This window comes from Aulonocara sp. 'chitande type north' Nkhata Bay, linkage group LG20 (assembly GCF_057382095.1).
Source record: "Aulonocara sp. 'chitande type north' Nkhata Bay isolate Kocher_YH1m ecotype deep benthic linkage group LG20, A_spYH_male_GT1.1, whole genome shotgun sequence".
Taxonomy (NCBI): Eukaryota; Metazoa; Chordata; class Actinopteri; order Cichliformes; family Cichlidae; genus Aulonocara; species Aulonocara sp. 'chitande type north' Nkhata Bay.
In genome coordinates, this window is record NC_141363.1 from 37,770,722 (window position 1) to 37,796,089 (window position 25,368).

Below are 25,368 nucleotides of genomic sequence, written 5' to 3' on the forward strand. Positions count from 1 at the left end.
TTAGTGGCTCATATTTATTTAAGGCCTATGTTTGAACTTGACAACAAAGGCAGAGCATCATTTCATCCTTTCAGGGTGAAACACTCCACTTTCTCTGTGTCATGGCAGCTCAGAAAACTTCATGAACTTTACTTATTTAAAGATATGGCTTAAAATCAGTTGTGTTATCAGTATAAAATGTTTAAGATTTAATTAAATTGTTTTCAATTGACTTACAGCAGCTTACTCTGATCTAGGAACACTCTCTTATGCTCCTCAAAAACTGAAGTTACTCAGTCTTAAATGCTTTTTACATTACATAAATCAACTGTGATTAACAAATAACCTTCTAGTGATTCCCACTTGGTTTAAAACATTCAAAAGCCTTCTAGGGACCTATTCTGATCATAACCTATGTGTTTGTAAGCTTGTTTGCATTTAACCCTCTGCACTCAAGGCATTTACTACACTTTATCAATCCGGACAGTCACGCCGAATGAAGCTTCTGACCTTCAAAGGCCGAGTGCCAACTCATTATAAGCACATTTGCAAGGTGTGTCTGAAAATTATTTAAACCACTCTTTTTAAATCAAAAACTATTTACATTGTTATAACATCAAAACCAGCAGCATATTTACAAACTTTCAGCAATAAAAAGCCTTCTGCTTATAAGGCTCACACACTCTGGGCAGGAAGTGAAAAGCTCCGTTCTCCTCCCAGCCACACGCTCATTTGCATGTTCACACCGTCTAAAAATAGCTCGCAGCGCTGCAGCTGCGCTCTCATCACACACAGGGTCACACAAAGCTCAGACAAAACTCTATTTTATATCACAAAGACGTCTTATATTTACAATCACTGACAGGCCTGACAGATTCAGCACCTAACAAATTTCGACAAATTTAAGTTAACGGGTCTCACCGAAGAAAGTTTAGCTTTTTTGTAATCAATCAAACAGTATCTGTTACTTCTGGGAACAGTTTCTGACCTAACTTCTAAATCCCTAACTCAATTTAACTTTGTCCAAACAAGCACATGACACCGTTTTAAACGATGAGGAGTCTCGGTAACTCCTAGCTTATTTCGGGATGCCCTGTACCCCACAGTTAAACCAAAACTGAACTATCCCTGTTCGCCGACAGGTCAAGACCGCGCGTCCACGGCCAGGAGGGGGCGTAACCCCCGGGCTATGTGCTTCTTAGCAGACTTCTGGGCTGCCGTCCTATAATAATTTTAACCTAACCGATTTTGAAAAATTTTACCATAACGGATCTCACCGAAGAAAGATAACTTTTTTACGACCAATTAAACAGTCTCTGTTACTTCTGGGAACAGTTTCTGTCCTAATTTGTAAAACTATTAACCAGTCTCTGTTACTTCTGGGAACAGTTTCTGTCCTAATTTCCCTACCAAACTACCTGAGCCTTCAGCTCAATATCCAGGGACTCAAACCCAACATTCTCTGTTACTTCTGGGAACAGTTTCATATTTCTTCAACTTCATTAAATACTCTTAAACAACTTTAACTGCATAACACACGGTGATTCTCATCAAAATCAAAACAGACACCCACCAGCAACGTCAGTGAGCAGGCTTTTAATTTAATGCAGCCCAATTTGGCACAATTTGGGAATCAACTCAACAGGCAGTGCCTTACCTTTTAGATGCACCCGGGAAGCTCACTCACATCAGATCCCTGGTCCGTGCCTGTCCGCTCGACAACCTCAGACCGTCCACACCTCGCACGTCCACCCCAATACCACAGGACGAGCCCCCAAAATGTTATGGTTCAAAAATATTGGGGATGGACACCAGAGGAAAAACCCACAATAACAACACTGGTCCGGTCGGGTTGAGTCAAACGATGATTTAATGATCACACACGTGGGAGATGGACACTGTATGCAGACAGTCTCAGATCTCATCTCAAAAAACACATCTCCATAGTTTTATGAAATCAGGGTATTAGAACGCCCCCTCATGCGTAGTGACAGGTGTAATACAATCAATGTTGACAATTTTATTTAACACAAAGAATAACATTGTCTCCTTCCCGAGGGCAGACGCTAACTGCCCCCCTTCTCCTGGAACCGTCTGTACCCTGCTGAGACACAACATGGCAACTACAAGGACTCTTTCATTTATTAAGACCATCAGTGTGTATTGCTCTAAATCAAGTATATAATATTAAATGAATATTGCTGGATCAGCTACTTCTACTTAAAACATATTAAAACATGACTAAGCACAAAATCACCAAGAATGACATCTTATAAGTGCTGTGTAAGCGCGTGCGGCCTTCCAAGCTCAAAGCCTTTGCCCTCCATAGATCAGCCAGACTCGCGCTGGCTGTAGCTTTTAACCTTTAATTACCTTGAGCACAACTCTAGAATGAGCAACAAACTGCAATGTGTATGGAATGATCATGGTTACATCTGCAATGGAAAATCATGTTATTATTCTGGTACCTGTAAGAAAAGATCAAACTAAAGTTATCACCATCACTGTAATGCAAAGAATAATGTAAGATCAAAAACTTCAATTTATGCTTAATGCAAAGCTGGTTATATACTTCTAAGGAACTAATAATGGCATATTAAAATATTAAATGATAATGAGAAAAACATCCCCTCCTTATTCTACACTGGACAATCATTACCTTCTGGAATGTTTTAAGCCAGGCACCCACACCTCCACTCCGCTGCATCTCAGCCACTATCGCTCTGGCAGCAACGGCGCTAGAGCCAGAGCAGGGGAGAACAAACCATTTTGGGAGGGGGGTAGGGGTTATCTATACTTTTGTTGTTAAAATGTTCCATCTCAATTAAGTACTGTATGCTTTTTATATTTTTAGTAGTGTGTCCCACAAACAGCAAATATTGTCAAAAAAAGTAAGAAATCTTGGGTGGTTCTTTGATTCCCGACTATGTTTGCTACCCTACAATCCGTCCTGCTTCCTTGGAGAGGAGGTTCGTACACCACAGAATTCTTCAGGGCAATGAAGGATTAGGCTAAGTGCAGTGAGATTGTATATATCCTTGATCATAATTGATCAGTGGTCCATTGTGGTATCAATCAGACCACTGGTCTTTGATAATTATGATTGACATGGCAGCACTGAATGCACATGTGCTGTATCAAGCATGCACCGGGACAAAGGAAAGACGGGTGGACTTCCTGGTGGAGCTGGATTCATCATTGCTGGGAAGAAGGCAAGAAAAGAACAGTTGCTTCGGACACAACCCTCCACACCTAGCCCTGGAAAAAGAGCCATGTGTCAGGTCAAACACAAATGCAAGAACAATCATGCCACTGTGCGATGTATTCACTGCTACAGATACACATGTGGTAAATGCAGACTACAGATACCATGGCAGTGCCAGGATTGTGAGCGATTGCTGAAGATGTTGAAATGTACTCACTCACTTTTTATTATTATTTGTAAATATGTGTACAAATGGTTGGGGTTCTTTTGTACTGTTTTTATCAATAAATCTCAGCAACAAAGGAAATACACCCATGTCTGTTGATTTCTCCCTAAGATGGCAAACTGAAACACAAGTTTCCTTGTGGCTCAGGAAACTAACCACTCCAAGTTGGTGACTTTTGGGGATTTATTTTCCTGGATGATTGAGAATGCATCAAGACGAACACAAAAGGAAGTTCACCGCTTTTAGCAGCTCCCCCCCCAGACAAACAAAGAGGCAGTTGGCAGTTAGAAATTAGCAATCCTTCACACACCCCCACTCCCCTCCAGAATTCTCAGGTAACAACCTAATTTACATATGAATGACTAGCCAATTTAGCTTCCACTTGGCTGAACCAGCCATTTGGCTTGTTGGGTCTAAAGTCAGACCCCGCTGATCCCAGAACTTATTCCCGTGAAAGAAAAACAAGGCAAACGGCGATCAATCGTTTTACTCGCAAGGGAGGCCTTGTCGGTATCTCAGCTCATCACAAATGACGACGGCCCCCTCTCGCTCCCTTTTATTGACAACGTTCACACAATAAACAATAGTTTACAACACATACCTTCCCCACGTAACCCCCCTTGGTTACAAAAGACAAGGCACTGGGTGTGTGTGTGTGTGTGTGTGTGTGTGTGTGTGTGTGTGTGTGTGTGTGTGTGTGTGTGACCCTGCTGATCAAAGGGTCATATAACATATGACGCACAGCAGGAACATCCTTGGTCATAAAGAGGGTAGTCTCCCCCACACCCTAGATGGTTCACCCTAGATAACACAGTGAAGCCATACAAAGGGGAGGAAGTTTGCCAACATCAAACAAGGGTGTTCCTGTGATAAAAAAACACTACCACCCCCCCTCCCAGAATCTTAAGGATCTGGGGAGGGGAGGACTAAAAGAATACTTTAAAACTATGTACAAATGATAAACATAAAAATGACAAACATTTAACATTTCAACTTAATATGGCTGGTGGCGGGTTTTAAAGGTAGAAGCCTGGGACTTCCAGTAAGGGGGGAAAAGGGGGCACAGAGTTGCTAGATTGCAAATCTCTCATCTGCTAAGCGCCGCAGCAAACATCGGCACCGAGTTGCCAGGTTCTCGGCTACTCATCCCTCCTCTGCTAAACTCCACAGCAAACGTTGGCACCAGGTCGTCAGGTTCTCAGCCACCTATCCCTCCTTCACAAAATTCTGCCGAAAACCTTGGCACCGAGTTGCCAGGTTTCCAGCCTCTCACGCCTCCTCGGCTAAACTCTGCAGCAAACCTGAGTTGCCAGGTTCCTTTATCCCTCATTCGCAAAAGCAGCAGCAGCTTTTCTACCATCAGGTTGGCAGTTCTCTGCATAGACAAAATAAATTGTAAGGTTCACATAATTGAGGAAGGAGAGTACAAACAACCAGGTCCAGAAGATCTTGGTCAAACAATTGATTTTAATGAATACACGCGTGGGAAGATGACTCTGTACGCAGACAGGAATTAATCTTCGACTTAATCAAAGCATACACAGATTTTTATAGCATCAGGGTTTGAATTAATGACGCCCCTTCATACGTCACAGACAGAATATATACATACGTCAAATCAAAACCACAATGACTTTTAACACAGTTTAAAAGAACATTGTCTTCTATCTTCATGGCCGGTACTTCCTGTCACTGCCGGATGCTCTCTTGTCGTCTTGACACCTCAGCAGCAGTTCTGCGACAAACTGCTCTTTTTGCAACCCCAAGCAAAACATGATTAAACTTCCACCTATAAATGATTCTCTCTAACTGAGTGTGTGTGTGTGTGTGTCGTCCTCAAATGCTCTCTCATCTCACCCGTTGCACTTCTGACCTTTTACCAGACCAGAGGCTCATCCTTATGTGTAATAACCTAACTGAAACTACATGTACTATGTTGAATAAATGTTTTAATCAAGAACCTCTACTAAGAGCTTAATAAAAGAATATAAAAGTATAACAGACAATTTGAATAACCTAATAATTCAAATAGCCTCGTCTAACCTGCTCCTCAGAATAACTTAAACTCTGCTTTCACTTCTGCAAACTCTCTGCAACTTCCTGTCAACTCCTGCAACTTAGTCTTTCTGAAAGACACACACTGTTTAAACCTCCGAATGCAATATCAATACTGTAAATTATATTATTAATACAATGGTAATGATGATGATTATTTAACAATAGCAGTAAAATAATTTCCCTGCTCCACAAAATAAATAAGCAAAAAAGCACCAGGTTGCCAGGTTTTCCTTCATCCCTCATTTGCATGCAGCATCTAGCTTCCCTACTACTGAACTGCCAGTTTCTCTGCATCTATAATTGCAAGCAGCAGCAAACCCTTCTAGCACCATGGTGTCAGGTTCTTGCCATATCTGCCATGTGCAAATCATAGCGACAAGCTTCTTACCCCTGAGTTGCCAGTTCCTGTCCATTCATCATGGCTAAAGCAGCAGAGAATTCTTCTACGTGGTTCTTTCTATATCCATCATTCTTAATCGCAGCAGCAAACTTCTTCCACCACGTTGCCAGTTTCTCTGCATCCATTATTGCAAAGCAGTAGTAAAGCCCTCTGGCACCGGGATGCCAGCTTCTCTTCCTCTGTCCCTCCTTTACGAATGCAACATCAAGCTTGGCACCGAGATGCCTGGTTCTTCTTTATCCCTCATTCGCAAATACAGCAGCACACTTTCTAATATAGAGTTGCCAGTTTCTCTGCATTTATCACAGCAACGCAGCAGTGAATCCTTCTACCGCTGGGATGCCAGCTTCTCTGCATCTACCCCTCACATGCTAAGCAGCAGACGTTCCTTTCGGCCCCAAAATGGCAGGTTCCATGTCTCTATTCCCCATTTGCAATGCAGAAAAAGCTCTTTGCCCCGAGATGCCAGGTTCCATTCTTTAAGCAGCTTACCCTTCTGGTACTGGATTGGCAGCTTCTGCCATCAATCACTTGAGCAAAAAAAAAATCCTCTCTCCAGAATGCCAATTTCTCTGTTTCGTCCAGTCTTCCACAAGATGTAGCAGCAAACTGCTCCAGCACCGAGATGCCAGTTTCGCTGCCATCTTGCCTGACTTCGCAAAGCACTGGCGAACCTTCGTGGCACCGGGATGCCAGGTTCTGTCCTCTATCGCTCCTTTTAAGGCATCCAAACTTCGCCATGTGCATAATTCTTCATTGCGTCCCTTCACTTCTCATGTGCTTTCACTAGCATCATCAGGCATCCACCCTCGACACAATCATTCAAGACGGCTCTCTAAGTCGAAACGCGTCTAAACGGCTTATCATCTCCCACAAAGTCCAGTGGGCTCACACTATGCTCTTGAACAATTTTTGGGGGTTATTATTATAGAGATTATTTTCCTCTAATCAGTCTTTCAATTCATCAACTCTTCCCAAGCTGCTGCTGTCACTTCTGTTCATTCAGAAATCCGCTGGTCGTGGCAGATGGCTGCCCCTCCCTGAGCCTGGTTCTGCTGTAGGCTTCTTCCTGTTAAAAGGGAGGTTTTCCTTCCCACTGTCTCCAAAGTGCTTACTCATAGGGGGTCATATGATTGTTTCCTCAAGACATCATTGTAGGGTCTCGAGGCGTCTGTCACTGTGGCTTGGTGCTGTATAAATATGTCGAATCAAAAATCAAATTATTCCGCTGACATCTTCGATCTTCGTATTGCACTGTTATTACTGCTTTTAGGGGATGCCTTCTTAGGGGATCTGCCATGCCCGGGAACCGTCACCAGTCCCCTTTGAGGCCTTCCCCAAACCGCAGCTCAATTCATGTCCAGGCATTCACCTTTACCTACTAAAACGCTGTCAAACCTAAAATGAGGACGTGGGCCCAGCTAGTGAATTGGAGATTACATATTGGAATTTCAGGAGCGGGACTACGCCTCCAAACACGCTCCTTCCTGTTGTTATCTATGTAGGTTCCCCCAGTTCTGCAAGCTGCTCATTCTTGTTTATGTGCCCCACCCTCCTTCCCTCCTTGTTCTCAATTCTTTAAGTTCTTCACTCCTATTTATTACATGGGGATCTGCAAGGCCTGGTAGCTGTTGCCAGTCCCCTTCGAGGCCTTCCCCCTATCGAAGCTCAATTCATTTCCAAGCATTCTCCTTTACCTACTAAAACGCTGTCAAACCTAAAATGAGGACATGGGCCAAGATAGTGAATTTACATATACAGGCCAGTGGACACTCTGATGAGGACATACACATCCTGGACAGGGAGGAACGCTGGTTTGAACGCGGAGTCAAGGAGGCCATTTACATGAAAAGGGAACGACCATCTCTGAATCGAGGAGGACTAAGGGTAAATCCTTCCCCATTTTACAATGCTGTGATTGCAACCATTCCCCAACTCTCTGTGAGTGGTACTCATAGCCATTGATCAGTGGGCCTTGATCAGTGGTTGTTGATCAATGGTCATGAGAATTTGCATAATTTTGATGAAGGTGACCTCCCAGCCCATTGTTCCTTCAGTGGGCTGGTTTCAGTCATTATGCAAATGTACTCTTTGTAAGACTGGGGAAACCTGCAGTCAGCTGAGACTGAAGAAGTCACTTGGATGAGTGACAAAATGTTTCTCCCACTGAGAACGCTACGTCCAGATGAACAGAATCAACTTTTGTTAGTTATGAATAATTTTCTTTTTTCTTCTGGTTAAAATTTCATTTAAAAAAATCATGAAGTCATTACTAGAAAAGTTTAAAAGAATGCTTGGCTAACCAGGCTCTGACTCTTTGACAGCTTGGCTACAGTGCTGTAAATAAACCAAGCGTTTTTCTTATTTTCTTCAATCAATGATGAATTGTTAGATGTTGTAGAGGTCCGTTGTTAATAAACCCTCAGACAGGATGGAATACTGGTGGTCATGAAAGGGAACAGATGATGGAAAAAAGGCATCAACAGACTTCAGCAGTTTTTCAGGGCTCTGAATATAATTCTTTTAAGTAGAAAAAGGTTCAACAATCTCACCAGTGGTACATCTTAACGTTAGCCACAGCTTATGTCAACCTTGTCAAATCCCCTTATCAAGCTTAAATCTTCCTTAAATAGACACAGACCATGCCACCAACAAAATTAAGAGATCCGCCTCAACACTCCACCTACAAATAAGCATATACAGTGAAATACTGCTGTCATTTTAATACACTACACATAAATCTGACTACAAAACTAATGGCAATTAAATAATATACAAACAAACTAAATAAAATCAAAGTAAACATTCAGTCCTCTCCCACCCTCAGCTCTCAAACCCTCAATGGTTTACCCCACTGAAGGTGGACAATTAGGGAATTCCCTTCAGATGAACATAATTAGCCTATGGACATGCAAACACTCCATGAATCTGGCCTTCAGGAAGTTGAGCTCAAAAGCGAGACTGGTTAGTGGACTTTAAAATAAAAGCTAACAAAACCAAAACAATATTTCTATCAGAGATTGTGAGACAATAATGACAAATAAAATTGTTTTTTTTAGTTTTCCAATTAAGGTGGACAAGGCTAAGAGTCAGGCTTTGAAATGAGCTAAAACTCTGTCTGGTTCTATGGTTGATTATTAATTTCGAGTACAAGATTATCACTACTCCTCATCCTCGTCCAAGAATTCTGACAGTTAATATGACTGTGGTGCTTATTCTTTTATTCTATCACTCTTCGTTACCCCCAGCTGGTTGAGTCAAATGCCTGCCCTTACCAGAGACTTGCTCCTTTCTGTTAAAAGGGAGTTTTTCCTTCTCATTGTCATCAAGTGCTTGCTTAAAAATCCAAAGTAGAAAAAACTTATATATTTTACTGTAACAACGACAAACGTTTAATGAATCATTTTCATAATTTGAAACGAAAATAGACAGCTGGGATATTCAGCATGATTGTTTTCTCATTGAAATCTGAAATGTTTTCTAATTATTCCTGTACTTGTTCTGAGCATAGTATATGTACAAAAAGTGCATGACTGCAAGTCAGAAAGGCTGAGGAAAGTATGAAAAATATCTTAAATATCTTACTTTGGCTACAGTCAGGTGTATGCTTGGACAAAACTAGCAGCACTTAATATAAAACGCTCATATTACCACCTAGTCAGCTTCAGCAAGTTGCTGGGTCAAAACCTTTGCATTTAGCCATAGTTACGACTTGTGTCCGTAGTGGCATCGGGTGTTTTCTTATTTAAAGTTAAAGTAACTGTCAGAAAAACTGACTTGTAATTTAGGTCAAGATTTGCAGTGCAAATGTGAAATATCAACTGGCTGGAATCAAATTGTGGCTATGTATATGTGTTTTCTCACTCTGGTTAAATTTCTACGGTTTGAGATCTTCTCAAACACAGACCTGTGTTTTGTGTTCTCAGGCCATCTGATGTTGAGGATGAGTCGCAAGCACTTGTTGATGAAAATGCTGGTAGGGGTCTTGGTCACCCGCCACGTCTCGGACCCAAACAGAAGGACTGCTTTCACATTGCTGTTGAAGATGCAGATCTTGCTGTGCTGAGATAAGGCTTTGGAGTTCCGGATGGGTCGCAGGGTGTTGAATGCAAGCCTTGCTTTGTTGTTCCAGCTCCTAACGTCTTCATCTGCGTCGCTGTTGACTATGCTTCCTAGGTAGACAAAGCGGTTGGTTTCCACCAAGCCTTCTCCCTGTAGTTGCAGTGGATATTCTTGTCGGTTGTTCAACCGCATCACCATCGTTTTTCTGACATTGATCCTGAAGATCTTTTCTGCCTCTTCAGCGAGCCGGGTAAGCTTGTACTGTGCATGTTGCTGCTTATGGGACAGAAGATTGATGTTGTCTGCAAAATCCAGGTCCTCCAGCTGTTTGGTGAGGGTCCACTGGATACCGGTGTTGCTGCCCTCTGTGGGTTCTTCTCATGATCCAGTCCATGACAATCAGGTGTGGTTCTCTATTGTCTCTTTGTCCCCCAACGCCTCGAAACTGTTCCTGACTTCCCAGTTGAACTCTTTTGCTTTCTTGACGTCTTTCAAAAACTGTATGTTGAACTTATGGTGTGGTCTTCCAGAAGAGTCACAGATGGATCTCAGCTTGGTCTTCAGTGTTGCCACTAGCAGCTGATGGTGTGAGGCTGCATCTGCGCCACGCCTTACTCTGACGTCCAGCATACTTTGTCTCCACTTGCCGTCGATGGTGTAGTGGTCGATCTGGTTGTCAGTATTCCCATCTGGTGAAGTCCAAGTGGTCTTATGGATCTTCCTGTGTGGGTAGATGGTGCCACCTATGACTAGGTCATTGAAGCAACAGAAGTCTGTTAACAGCTCTCCGTTCTCGTTGCAGGTGCCTATGCCTTGTCTGCCCATGATGAGTTCTCTGTCTATGTTGTCGCCTCCCACCTTCGCATTCAATTCGCCCATGACAATCTTTATGTCTCTTCGTGGAGTCCGGTCAAAAAGGGATTGCAAGGAACTGTAAAAATCTTCTTTTTCTTCTGCTTGTGCTGCGTTAGTGGGTGAATAGCATTGAATGATGATGATCCTTCCTGCCCTTGGAGTTGAACCTGGCTATCATAAGTCTTGGTGAGATGGGTTCCCATGCCATCAGCACCCTCGTAGCCTCTGGTGCCAACAGTAGCACAACTCCTTGGGTGTGATTGTGGTCCGCATTCTCGTGCCCGGAGTAGATTATGGTTTCCCCTGAAGACAGTCTGGTCTGGCCGCTTCCATTCCATCGGGTCTCACATAGTCCGAGAACCTTGATGCTGTATCTTCTCATCTCACTGGCCACCTGTGCTGACTTGCCACTTTCATACAGGGTTCTGATGTTCCAGGTCCCTATCCTGGTCTTGGCCGTAAGAAGACTTGTCGGCGAGCTGGCTTCCCGAAGGCTTTCACCGGCATGCGTCATGAGCCCCACTGAAGAGGAGTCTTCCCGTCCAGGCAGTTGTTGGGATGTATTTGTTGTTGTTGCAGTTTCTGTAGCATGGGGTCTCACATAGTCCGAGAACCTTGATGCTGTATCTTCTCATCTCACTGGCCACCTGTGCTGACTTGCCACTTTCATACAGGGTTCTGATGTTCCAGGTCCCTATCCTGGTCTTGGCCGTAAGAAGACTTGTCGACGAGCTGGCTTCCCGAAGGCTTTCACCGGCATGCGTCATGAGCCCCACTGAAGAGGAGTCTTCCCGTCCAGGCAGTTGTTGGGATGTATTTGTTGTTGTTGCAGTTTCTGTAGCATGGCTTATTTTTAAAATGTGGGGTTACTAGCCCCACGCCCAACCCTCCTCCTTTCTCATCCTGGACTTGGGACCAGGCAATGGCGGAGTTAAAAAACCACAACACAATTAAATATAAATTAAAATATGAAAACAAAAAGAAGATGCACATTCTCTGCCATATGCATGAATAAACTTTCTAAATCCTTTATCATCTGCAACTGAAAATAGTTGTGGATGATTACGACATTGTTGTCCCTGGCTCTCTTTCTCTCTCTCCCTCCTGCTCTGTTCCTGTGCTACTGCGAGTGTAACTACCGCCACTCCTCTCTCTTCCCAGCACAATGCACAAGGCTCGCATGCGGAGTGAAACGGAAAAAAGTGCGGGAGAGAGGGTGAGAGAAGGAAAAAAAAGAAAAAACACGGCTGGCGATTAGGAGCCGGCTCGCGTCGTTCACGTCAAAGACCCGGCTCTAAGAGCCGTTTCGTTCGCGACCAACACATCACTACAAGATACAGCCAGAGGTTGGCCATAAGATAGACTTCTTCTCTTCTGCTGCCCAAAAAACGGCTCTCGATCAAAACATAAACAGATCATCCATATTGAAAGGTAAAAGGAGCCGTCCTCAAAAAAGAAAAATCCCACCTGCTACTGTGGAGGAGTTGTCATTGCTATTGGATACTTTGCTGGAACACAGTAAAGCTGTGGGTTGTGGGAATGACCCATAATGTTTTATCTAGGGGTCTAGATTTATGGCTGAAGTGCACTGCCATGTAAATAATTTGCCTTTACTGAATATGTACTGACTGAGTACCACTGTTCAAAAGTTGAATAAAAAAACAAACTAATTTTTGCCTTTTTTATTTTTATTAAAACCACTTTATAGAACATCACATCAGTTACAATGTAGAATCCATGTCATTTATAGTTTACAAATGACAAAATGTTTACACAAAATCATGACAGCATATACATGATGTCACCCACTACTAACACTAATTAATTTACTGTATCTTTTGAAAAATTACCACTATTTATACAGCACAAGACTTAAGAATATTTAACAAGAGCAAGTTTAATTTTTCCCTTGTTTTACTACCACACTGTTCACCAAAACCCAGCAAACCTTCACCATCTTATCCAGAAGGGTCACCTCTTCACCCTCACATGAAATAAGTAATCTGATTGGCATGGTGGTATGTTTGAAGCAGGGATTTCGGAGTGCCCCTTGTGTAGTGCTGGAACCCAGTCACGATGTGTTTTATCCATTTCATAGGCTGGTTTTCTTGCAATAATGCCAAATAATTAGCAACTCTATAAATAGAACATAGTTCTGCAAAATTACTCATTAGGATGTTTGTTCTAATTTGCTATGACCTCAGAGTGCATCGAAAATAAAACAAATGGGCTATCCGGTCTTTAAGTGGTGGCGTGAGGAATCCTGCTTCTGGGCCTAAAGTAGTCTGCATTTAATATGGCTTTTGTGTTGTTAACATGTTTAATGTTTTGTATTTTATTCTATTTAATCTAAAAAAGCTCCTAAAAACAGTCAGTGATCACTGTTGGCCTCCCTTGGCTTTTATTACCGCTAATCATTATTTATATATGTGTGTGTGTTTGTGTGTGTGTGTGTGTGTGTATATATATATATATAACAGTTCTGTAACTGTAACTTCGGTCGTTGCTGTGCTTTTTTTGGAAGTCGAATTTCCCAGAGGAACCCACCCGAGGGATTAATAAAGTTCTATCTTATCTTATCTTATCTTATCATTTTAAAGCTCAGTTTTGAAAACCTTACGATGTAGCTACAGCCCAGCCCATGCAGCAGTATATGATTGACTAACCTATTCATCCTTGTGGATGAATTATCTCAGTTGTTCTCCTGGCTGAAGTTTGGTCGGTTTACAGCAGCGGTCCCCAACCCCTGGGCCTCGGACCAGTACCGGTCCGTGAATCATTTGGTACCGGGCTGCGAGAGTTGAGGCTCAGGTGTGAAATGTATAGTTTTCAGGGTTTTTATTGGTTTTCAGCATTATTTTGTTATCGTTTTTATCGTTTACTCTGTTTTCCTTGGTCTTTTCACATGTGTTATGAATAAATTTTCTTTTTTTCGGTACCGGTACTAGTTTTATTTTGTTGTATTTATCCGCGACACCTTAAAGGCCGGTCCGTGAAAATATTGTTGAGCATAAACCGGTCCGTGGCGCAAAAAAGGTTGGGGACCGCTGGTTTACAGCATTCTGCCATAAGATTACATTTGTTCCTGACCACCGAGAATCCTCACTTTAACTTTCATCAAGTGGAAAAAAGTTAGCATGTTTATATTATGCTCACACAGCTGTGTTGCTAGCGGTCACGTAGCACATCATTATATACCAGCTAGCCAAACTTCAGTAACCCTACAAACGTCACTGCTGTTTAGTTTTCTGTCTTCATTTATGTTGGAAGTGAGAGCAGAGGTGTACGTTTGAATTTGTTTCCAAAACTTCCTGCTAATTTCTAACTCCGTTAAATGTCATGAATTCTGTTTAGTTTTCATGGATGCCTGGATGATAAACTCAATTGTTACACCTGGTAGAGCAGAACGCTGATCATTTTATTACAAATGAAAGACTTTAGATCGTTTTTCAACTCTCAGTGATGCCACAGTGATCGTTAGATTTTTGGACCTGCAGCGGAATTTGAGCCCAAACACGGCTAGTGACGTCAGACTTAAAGACCGGATAAAGAGTGATATGAACATATGTAGAGCTTACCGGAATGAAAATTTCTGGAGCACACCAACAGATATTTGGAGATGGAAGAGAACTGGATATCAGCTCGTCTCACAGCTGCTATCCAGACTAGACGCCTTCTTTTGGTAACATCCGATACATGAGCGGCCTCATATTGCTTCCAGGTGGGGAAAGAATGAAAAGATAAACCTTTTTCAAGCTTATTCCCTTGCCGGTGTTGTGCGGTCTAACATTACAACCGACCGCACAGCAAGTACGAACCATAGCTGGTGTTATCCATGTCCTTTGGCTCCTCTTTCACTAGCGCTTTGTTTGGCCCAGAAACATGGCACCTCAACCAAAAATCCTGCCCATGCCCTCTTTCGTGACATACACAGGGGAATAATGTTTACAAGTGTCACAAGCAAAAGTAAGTGTACTGGAGAAAGTAAGAAAGTAGCGCCACTGGAGATTCAGTTCAGTGATTAAATTTGGAGATAATATTTGGAAGAACTGAACATGATTTATTGACATAGAAAAATTAATACTCAGGAAAGTGATGGTGAAGCAAAGAATAAATTAGCATCAAAAACCCAGGAAAGCAGGCAGATGAATGCATAGGTGTCCTTATTGAACCTATGCATAAACCTAATTTATACAGTGCCAAATCAGAACAGCAGTCACTGCAAGACCCTAAAATATTGTGAAGTTTGCGGACGACACTACAGTGGTGGGTCTTATCACCAACGGTGATGAGACGGCCTACAGGGAGGAGGTCAGCGCCCTGACCCACTGGTGTCAAGACAACCATCTCACACTCAACGTCGCAAAGACAAAGGAGTTGATAGTGGACTTCCGGAGGTGCAGAGAAGTACACACCCCCATCACCATCAACAGCGCTGCTGTGGAGAGAGTGAGCAGCTTCCGGTTCCTTGGGGTACATCTGGCTGAGGATCTTACGTGGTCAGTAAATGGCCTGTATTTATATAGCGCTTTACTAGTCCCTAAGGACCCCAAAGCGCTTTACATATCCAGTCATCCACCCATTCACACACTGGTGATGGCAAGCTACATTGTAGCCACAGCCACCCTGGGGCGCACTGACAGTACACATAAACAAAACAGTGAAGAAGGCGCAACAGCGCCTCTTCTTTCTCAGGAGACTGAAAAGATTTGGCATGAATCCCCGCATCCTCAGGACCTTCTATCACTGTGCCATTGAGAGCATCCTCACTGGATGCATCACCACCTGGTATGGCAACAGCACCGCCTACAACTGCAAAGCTCTCCAGCGAGTAGTGCGGTGCTCTGAACGGATAATTGGAGGTGAGCTTCCCTCCCTCCAAGACATCTACAGAATCAGAATCAGAATCAGAATGGGTTTATTGCCAGATGTTGAGGTTTACAACATTAGGAAATTGCTGCGGTGCTTCAGTGCAGACAATAAGAATTAAAGTGCTATGTAGAAAGAAAGATATGTGCATGAGATATACATGAGATATATACATGAGAATATGAATTATGAGTGCTACGTAGAAAGATATATACATGAGTGCAGGTGGTGATCAGTGCCAAACATATATACATGAGAATAAGAATTATGAGTGCTACGTAGAAAGATATATACATGAGTGCAGGTGGTGATCAGTGCCAGACATGAAATGATGCAGTGACACAGCGTAGGGTCATGTGTTAGTGGCGGGGACAGTCATGTGGTTATTGTTCATGTGTCCAACAGCAGAGGGGAAGAAACTGTTCTTGTGGCGAGAGGTTCTGGTGCGAATGGACCGGAGCCTCCTGCCTGAGGGGAGCAGGTCAAACAGACTGTGTCCAGGGTGAGAAGGGTCAGCTGAGATCCGGGCTGCACGCCGCAGTGTCCTGGAGGTGTACAGGTCCTGCAGAGATGGGAGTCTGCAGCCAATCACCTTCTCAGCAGAGCGCACAACACGCTGCAGTCTCTGTTTGTCCCTGATAGTGGCTCCAGCGTACCACACGGTGATGGAGGAGGTGAGGATGGACTCGATGATTGCAGTGTAGAATTGCATCATCGTCCATGTTGGCAGGTTGAATTTCTTCAGCTGCCTCAGGAAGTACATCCTCTGCTGGGCTTTCTTGATGACGGAGGTGATGGTGGGCTCCCACTTCAGGTCCTGGGTGATGGTGGTACCCAGGAAGCGGAATGAGTCCACAGAGGTGATGGGGGTGTCAGTCAGGATGATGGGGGGGAGTGGGGCTGTGTGCTTCCTGAAGTCCACAATAATCTCCACTGTCTTCTGGGCATTCAGCACCAGGTTGTTGTGGCTGCACCAAGACACCAGACGTTCAACCTCCATCCTGTAGGCAGACTCATCCCCGTCAGAGATGAGCCCAATGACGGTGGTGTCATCTGCGAACTTGATTAGCTTGACAGACTGGTGGGTGGAGGTGCAGCAGTTGGTGTACAGGGAGAAGAGCAGAGGAGAAAGAACACAGCCCTGAGGGGAGCCGGTGCTGATGGTCCGGGAGTCCGAGACATTCTTCCCCAGCCTCACGTGCTGCTTCCTGTCCGTCAGGAAGTCAGTGATCCACCGGCAGATGGGATCAGGCACATTCATCTGGGAAAGCTTGCCTCGGAGATGGTCTGGAAGGATGGTGTTGAAGGCAGAGCTGAAGTCCACAAACAGGATCCTGGCGTAGGTTCCTGGGGAGTCCAGATGCTGCAGGATGAAGTGTAGGGCCATGTTGATGGCGTCGTCTACAGACCTGTTGGCTCTATATGCAAACTGCAGGGGGTCCAGGAGGGGGGCCGTGAGGGTCTTGAGATGGGAGAGAACTAGGCGCTCAAATGACTTCATGACCACAGATGTCAGAGCCACGGGTCTGTAGTCATTTAGTCCAGTGATCCTAGGTTTCTTGGGGACAGGGATTATGGTAGAGGACTTGAAGCAGGCAGGCACATGACATGCCTGCAGTGAGGAGTTGAAGATGCCAGAAAACACTGGGGCCAGCTCGTTTGCACAGTGTCTGAGGGTGGCAGGAGACACACCGTCTGGGCCGGGAGCTTTCCGAGCATTCAGACTCCTAAACTGCTTCCTCACATCTGCTTCATGAATATGAAGAGTTGTGGTCGGAGGAGGTGGTGTGAAATCCTCTTTTGTGTGGGGTGAGGGGGCGGGTGTTGCAGGTGAACAGTTTGAAGGTGGTGATGGCTCTATGGAGGGGGGAGAGGTGGGGGAATGAGTGTCCAAAGTGCCTCTATTGTTGGGGTCGTTGGAGGTGTGAAGGCTGCCTGATGGCTCGTCAAAACGACAGTAGAAGTCATTAAGGGTGTTGGCTAAGAGCAAGTCATCAGTGGAGTGGGGGGTTTTAGGCTTGTAGTTTGTAATATTCCTAAAACCTTTCCACACAGAGGCCGAGTCATTCTCTGAGATCTGCTGCTGCATCTTCTAAGAGTGCTGATGTTTGGCAATGTCCACTTCCTTAGTGAACCTGTACTTGGCCTCTCTGTAGCAGTCCCTGTCTCCGCTTCTGAACGCCTTACTCTTTTCCAGCCACAGCTTTTTGAGTTTAGGGGTAAACCAGGGTTTGTCATTGTTATAACTCACCCTGGTGCGTGATGGCACAATGCTGTCCTCACAGAAGTGGATATAGGAGGTGACAGTGTCCGTAAACTCGTCCAAGCTGTTAGAAGCAGCCTTCATTGTGTCCCAGTCTGTGGTCTCCAAACACGTGCGAAGCTCCTCCACAGCCTCGTTGCTCCACAGTTTTTTGGTCCTCACGACAGGTTTGGAGAGCTTCAGCCTCTGTCTGTACGCGGGGATTAGGTGGATCATGACGTGATCAGAAAGTCCGAGTGAAGCGCGCGGCACCGCGCGATAGGCCCCGCTGATCGTACAGGAAGCGCTGCCTGAGGAAAGTGGGGAGGATCATCAAGGACTCCAGTCACCCCAGCCATAAACTGTTCAGACTACTTCCCTCAGGAAGGAGGTTCTGCAGCATCCGGTCCCGAACCAGCAGACTGAGAGACAGCTTCTTCCACCAGGCCATCAGACTGCTGAACACGTCATAGACACCTCACCTTCACTACTAGAACTTCAACATTATGCACTCCATACTGTACAGTAATGCCACTGTTTTGCACATGTCTCAACTCTGTATATTTTTTAGGGGTGCAACGATATTCGTATCGATATTGAACCGTTCGATACAGTGCTTTCGGTTCGGTATGCATATGTATCGAACAATACAAAATTTGTAATTTATTTTATCAACTTTCCTTCTGACGATGCTGTCTGTGTTGAGCGCTCAGTGAATCTGCGTTCGACTACTCCGCCTAGGCTCGACAGTGCAGCCTAGGCGGAGTAGTCGAACGCAGATTCACTGAGTGCTCAACACAGACAGCATAGTCAGAAGGAAGAGCGCAGGGCACCTCCCCCACTCTCATTCAGATCTGGCGTTTGGAATTATTTTGGTTTTCATGTGATGTATGACCCTGAAGGTAAGCGAGTCATGGACTAAAGTAAAACAGTATGTTGGATGTGCCATGCAATGCTCAATTACATGGGTGGGAACTAGTGTGTTAGCGCAGTTAGCTCGTTAACGTGTTGGCGGTCTAGCCCCATGCACGGGGCGATCGGCGGTAGCTCGTTAACGGAGATTTGCCGTGTTGTGGCGTTAAGGTCATTTCAACGAGATTAACCTGAAAGCACTAGTGGGAACACAACGAATATGACTGCACATTTACGCCGACATCATCCTAGTGCAAAGACAAGTGGAAGCAGACAAAAAAAAGCAAGCATGCTACTAACTTTAGCCGAGTCATTTAGACAGCCGTTAGCACATGATTCTCCTTATGCTGCTGAGAATATAGCCCAGAAGAAGTGGATAGTATAACTTTTATTTTGGAAAGAGACATTTCTCTGTAATAAACTCTCTTTTCCAAAGATGAGTGATTCCTCAATCAGATACAGGGCTCGCAATATCGCTAGCCCGACGTCCCGGGGCTAGCGATTTTTCCAGTCGGGGTACCAAAATCTATCTCTGCCCTGCCCGTCGGGCTATTGTAGGAAGGAAAAATATATGTCAATGCTTTTGCATTCTTTCGGAAATGTAGCTGGGTTATTATGTCATTGGCATCGGTGAGCCACTGTCAATATGTGACATATTGAAATCGCGTTTGAATTTGCGCTTGTTTTTTGCTTTCACTTTGCAATACCGCGAACTGTGTATAGAGAGCGACAGCACTGATCTGTGAGTGATGATAATTTGTGCACCAATTCCTCTGACATCGTCTTATTAATCTTTAGCTTACTATGCAAACATGACAAGTGAAATCTCCCGCAGCTTAAACATGTGAGAGGTTGATCGCGCAGAGAATCGCTGAGCTTATGTGAGTGCGTGTGTAAAAGCAGCAGGATATATATTTTAGTTCTGCTGAGCCAAATCAGGGTGAAGAAGTGACAGCCAAAGAAAAGCTTACCACAAAACGGAGAAGTTATGACAAATCAGACTATAAGGCAAAAAGAAAGTGCAGCTTTATGGTTTCATGGACAAAATAATTTCTGTGGCTGCAATATGACGAGCTAAATAACCAGGGCTGCACATAAGTGGTCCGCAGGTGCGCATTCGCTGTCAAAATAAAAAACACGCACAAGGGTTAGCGTTAAATTTAAAAACTGTACTTTTGAGTTAAAATATATATTTATAATTTTAATAAATGACAAATTAAAAAGGCATGAACATTTTTTTGTATCGAAAAAATATCGAACCGTGACACCAAAGTATCGAACCGAACCGAACCGTGAATTTTGTGTATCGTTGCACCCCTAATATTTTTATATATTTTATTTTATTGTTTACTCTATTTAATTTGTAAAATATGTGTATACACACACACACACACACGTAGAAAAAAATTTAGTATACACATCCAGAAATGCATATACTATTATATATTGTACATATATTTATTAGTTTCAGATTTAGCCATTCTTGTATTTTGCTTGTTTACGTTATTGTATTTTGCACAACTCTGTTGCTTGTGAAGCTCGCACACAAGAATTTTACTCACATGTACTGTACCAATGTACCTGCACATGTGATGTGACAATAAAAGTGATTTGATTTGATTTGATTTGAAATAATACAGAGAAAAATCCTAACAATCTGAGGAGACAAGAGAAAAGATACACTGTGGAAGAGAGACACAGATTAATAATAGCTAATGATTAAATTCAAATTAACAGTTGGTAAATAACGAAGAAATGCTCAGTCCATCCTGGTAACCCCGCAGCAGCCTAGGCCTACTGCAGCATAACTAAGGGAGGATTCAGGGTCACCCAATTCAGTGTCTGTCTCCCGAATCCAAAGTAGGAGTTGGCTGAGGAATAATTCTTTGGAGGATAAACTTGTGGTTAGCAGGAGCCTAGTAAACATAGCACAGAGAGAAGCTTTTTCTGAAGCATCCGAAAAACTGTTTTAGGAGGTACTTGAGGTTCTTTTGTTTTTCATAGAGAGGGTGTACTAGGAACCAAGAGAGATACTAATACCTCACAATAAGGCTGATAAATAGTACAGAAATTACAATAGACACACCAAAGCTGAACTGATTTTTAAATGAGTTAACTTTACAATCTGTTTTCAGATTGTTCTTCAATCTTCTGAAAAAGGCACTAATAGGTTTGCTACAGTTGCAAACTTGCAAAATATGGTGGTAGTAATCTAATACATTTTCGTTTATTATTATTTTTTCTTTCAAATAATGTAAGTCATCATTTTTAAGCAAGGGATTATGTAGTGTAAGCTAATATTTATCAAATGTTGACTAAGGTAAAAATGTTCCTAAATATAATTGTGCAGCAGCTGCTTATCTTTATAGTTATTATGTTTTTCTTCTGAAGGTGGCAGAAGAACTCATGACAATAGCATACGAGAATGGAATCAACTTGTTTGACACAGCTGAAGTCTATAACTCTGGAAAGTAAGTATTACTATATTTCAATTTGTTTGAATAAAAAGTGACTGGACAAATGTTTTGTTTATGCAAAGTTACATACATGCATCCAAGTAGTTGTATTGCATTGGATGCTGCCTAGTTATTTTAGAGATATGAGACAGAACAACTAACTTTGCAAGACAGTAACTGTAGGTTTGAACTACTGATCCATCAGTTCATTCATTTCCTTAAGGGTTAGGATTAATTCAAGGTCACAGGGGGACTGGAGCCTAGCTGGATGTCATAGGGCAAAAGAATAACTTTTTGGTGTATAACATTTATTAATTTAATTGAGTTTTTTTTTAATAGCCACATTTTAAAAAATCTCTCTCTCTCTCTTTCATTAATTCTTTTCCAAGAGCTGAAGCTGTCTTGGGAAGTATCCTAAAAAAGAAAGGATGGAGGTAGAGTTCTTCTGGGCCTTGTTTGTGATTGCTTGCAATTTGTGATATTAAAAGTAGATTTACATTATTACTTTGAAATGTGTACCCATCTTTTGGGATTTTTTTTTGTTTTCAGATGATTGGATAGCACTCTATTACAGCTCAGTAATAATATGGTAGTAGTGGAATACCAAGGGGGCAATAATAAGGTAATAATTTGGAAATTTCCAAGTTACTACTACTACTCAGTTACCAGAAAAAGGAGTTGGTAATAGGGAGCTGGTAATAATCTCATTATTCAATAGTAAGTTAATTTTGGCTGATGTTTTAGCATAATATCATAGTTTTACCATTTGATAATTCTTTATATAATCCTAACTTGGGTTTCCAGCATTCAACTTTTCTTAAAAATAATAATAGATTAAATATAGTGTTCAATGTTCTGGCTTATTAAAAGGAAACATGTATGGAAATTTCTGTGTAATAAGCATGAATCAGGGCAGCAAAATACAAAGTTGCCTGTTTCCATTTATTATCTTGTCAGTCACTGATTAAACGGGTGAACAGGAAAAAAAAAAAAAAAGTAAAATCCAAAAGCTAGTGGTAAAAATATCAATGCACCCATCCATCTTCATCCGCTTTATCCGAGGCTGGGTCGCGGGGGCAGCAGCCTAAGCAGAGAGGCCCAGACCTCCCTCTCCCCAGCCACCTCCTCCAGCTTATCTGGGGGAACACCCAGGCGCTCCCAGGCCAGCCGAGAGATATAATCTTTCCAGTGTGTCCTGGGACCTCCTCCAGCTTATCCAGGGGAACACCAAGGCGTTCCCAGGCCGAGAGATATAATCTCTCCAGCGTGTCCTGGGTCTGCCCCGGGGCCTCCTCCCAATGCACGTTATGCGATTATTGATTACAATATACATTTTATTTTACAATGTTCATTTATTATAAATAGTATTTCAAAAACCTTCAAGAATAATACATATGAATACATATGTAGATATATCTCAGAAGTAAACTGAATAAAAATTCTTGCAAGGGAGCAAAAGCACCAAATACAAGGTTTCATGCAAGTGCTCAAAGGGGGAAGGTACCAGTGAGCTTTTTATTACATTTTATCACTTCCACCCTCCTTTGCCTTAAAACTGTCACACAGTACCATTTTTCCTTCTATGGGCTTCTCACAAGAACAGTTATGAGTGTGTGTACTTTAACGAGCATATATTACCTTTTTTTTGCAACCTGGGCATTCTTCCAGGCACTAAGTGTACTGAGTGTGTCCTTGAAGGCACTCAGTACACTTGTGCCAAATAAAGGTTATTTCCTATTTCAATACTTTCTTTTTCTTTTTCACAGAGTTAAAAAACAGACAATCAATCAAAAGACACTACAGGCAACACTGCGCGTTATGATTCGGACTTGTTAACAGTTCCCTGTTCATATTTTCTTTCTAATACAGTTCAGTGTTATGTGAGTAACAGCTCACACAAATTTTGTCAAATCGCATGCCAAAACATTTGGGGGTTATATTTGACAGCAATTTCACCTTTGAAAAAAAAATTAGCTCAGTCGTACAGCGGTCCTTCTTCAAACTGAGGCTTTTATCTAAGGTGAGATCATTTTCATCTTTTAAAAACTTAGAACGGGCGATTCATGCTTTTATTATATCCCAGCTGGACTACTGTAACTCCTTATACTGTAGTCAGACCTGCCTGGCAAGGCTGCAGTTGGTCCAGAATGCTGCAGCTCGTCTTCTGACACGTACTAAAGGATGTGAACACATTTCCCCAGTGCTCGCCTCTCTTCATTGGCTCCCTGTCCGCTTCAGAATTAACTTTAAAAATTTATTGTTGACCTACAAAGCCCTGAATGGACATCCTCCTGTGTATTTGTCTGACGTCTTGCAGACTTATACCCCCTTTAGATCTCTTAGATCAAGTGATCTTTTGCTTTTAGCTGTATCAAGGTTGAGGCTGGTTCATAGAGGTGATCGAGCATTTGCAGTCGTAGCGCCTAAGCTGTGGAATAATTTACCCCTATACATCAGACAGGCTCCCACTGTCAATCTTTTTAAATCTTATCTTAAAACGCATTTTTATTTATTGGCTTTTAATACAGCATGAGAGTTATTTGTTATTTTATTAGGTATGTTGTATTGCTGTACAGTTTTTTTATTATGTATGTTGTATTCTTGTACAGCACTTTGGTCAACGCTCCTGTTGTAATTAAATGTGCTATATAAATAATTAAACCATTAACCATTAAACCATTAGTACATTGCATAATATATTTTTCCCATAAATATATAAATATAAAATATAATAAAATGGCCAAAGAAAATCAAATACTAAATACATGAAAATACTAAAACTGAAAACATGTGTGGTGTGGGGTGAAATTATTGTAAAGAATGTAAGGCTTTTATATCCTTTAACAAATCACTATGGGCTCCATTTCTGTCTTTACAGAAATGTTTACCCAGTCAGGAATTCCATTCAATAAAGTGTAACATCTCTCTCAGTAATTTCAAATTGATGTTAACTCTAAAATGGTATACCTCTCACTTAAAGATCCTCCAGGCTATCTGCTTCTGTTCTGAGTGAACAACCTCAAGAAAATGACTCGGATGTGTACATACCCATGTCTCATAATCAGCCACTGGTCTGTAAATGTTTTTTCCTTTACTGTTGAGATGTGCAGCAGAGATACTCTGCCACTGTGGAGTAGAGTCTTTCTGGTTTCTGAGCAGACCACCTGCGATCCATCAGCCACAGTTCAAAAGGAACAGCGTTGCCATTCAGATGTGATCAGATTATCAGCTTAGTGTGATAAACAGGTCGGCTATTTGTGCTCTTCCCTCATGTGCTAACTTCTTATTCTTTTGGCAAGTAGAGAGGTGAGTATTTCCATGGTCACCTGCCTACGCGCTTTCTGGTGGCTCCCATGAATCCTTTTTATACTCACCTGCCTGCTCGACGCCTTCTTGCTCCCTCGGACCTCTGTCAAACTCTTCTGTCTGCCCACTCTTCTTTGGCTTCTACAACCTACCTTGAACCAGTCACACTTTTGGCCATTCCCCAAGGCATCTCAATAATTTCCTACTTCAAGTAAGCCAAGACTCTGAGCTCTTTAGCATACTAGTTGGAGCTCAACACATTCTCATCACTTAACACTTTTATTGAGTTTATTGATACTAAGGTTTCTTCTCTTTCCTCCACAGATGAGACAGTCATGGCCTCCCCCATGGCAGCTCCATATGCGGACAGCAACATTGGTTACACCAGCTATCCATCTGGTGGCATTAGAAGCAATTTGTCATAAGAAGCAGAGCTGACCAATGGAAAACACACCCCTTGGTCACTTCAAGTACCTAGTACCTAGTTATGCCACTCACTCGCACAATATATTCCACAAACTTGTTAATGATGCTTTAAGGGATTTCCTGAATGTGTTCATGTCTTTAGATCAGGGGTGTCCAAACTTTTTTCACTGAGGGCCACATACATAAAAATATAGGAGGGCCTGGGCTGGGCCACTTACTAGAAATTAGATAATAATTAATAATTAAAAAGTTAGAAAAATCAATTAAAAGTGGTCAAATATGTTATATTGTTGGATATAATTAAAGAAAAAACTGCCTTCATCACAGCTTTCCATAAATGGATCTTTATTGATTTATTCAGAAAAAGCTTTG

At 42.6% G+C, this 25,368-nt stretch overlaps 1 protein-coding gene across 2 annotated transcripts in view; it reads left to right on the forward strand.

Moving 5' to 3' along the window:
- The window catches only part of LOC147306245 (voltage-gated potassium channel subunit beta-2-like), a 253,214-nt gene that overhangs the window by 50,089 nt on the left and 177,757 nt on the right, over positions 1-25,368 (forward strand). The window contains exons 5-6 of one of the 2 annotated variants that reach the window (XM_086277816.1): positions 21,200-21,279; positions 21,654-21,698. In XM_086277816.1, coding sequence (XP_086133942.1) covers positions 21,200-21,279; positions 21,654-21,698 — 125 coding nt within the window. The remainder of the gene's footprint in view (positions 1-21,199; positions 21,280-21,653; positions 21,699-25,368) is intronic. The other variant, XM_086277817.1, reaches the window with a different exon arrangement.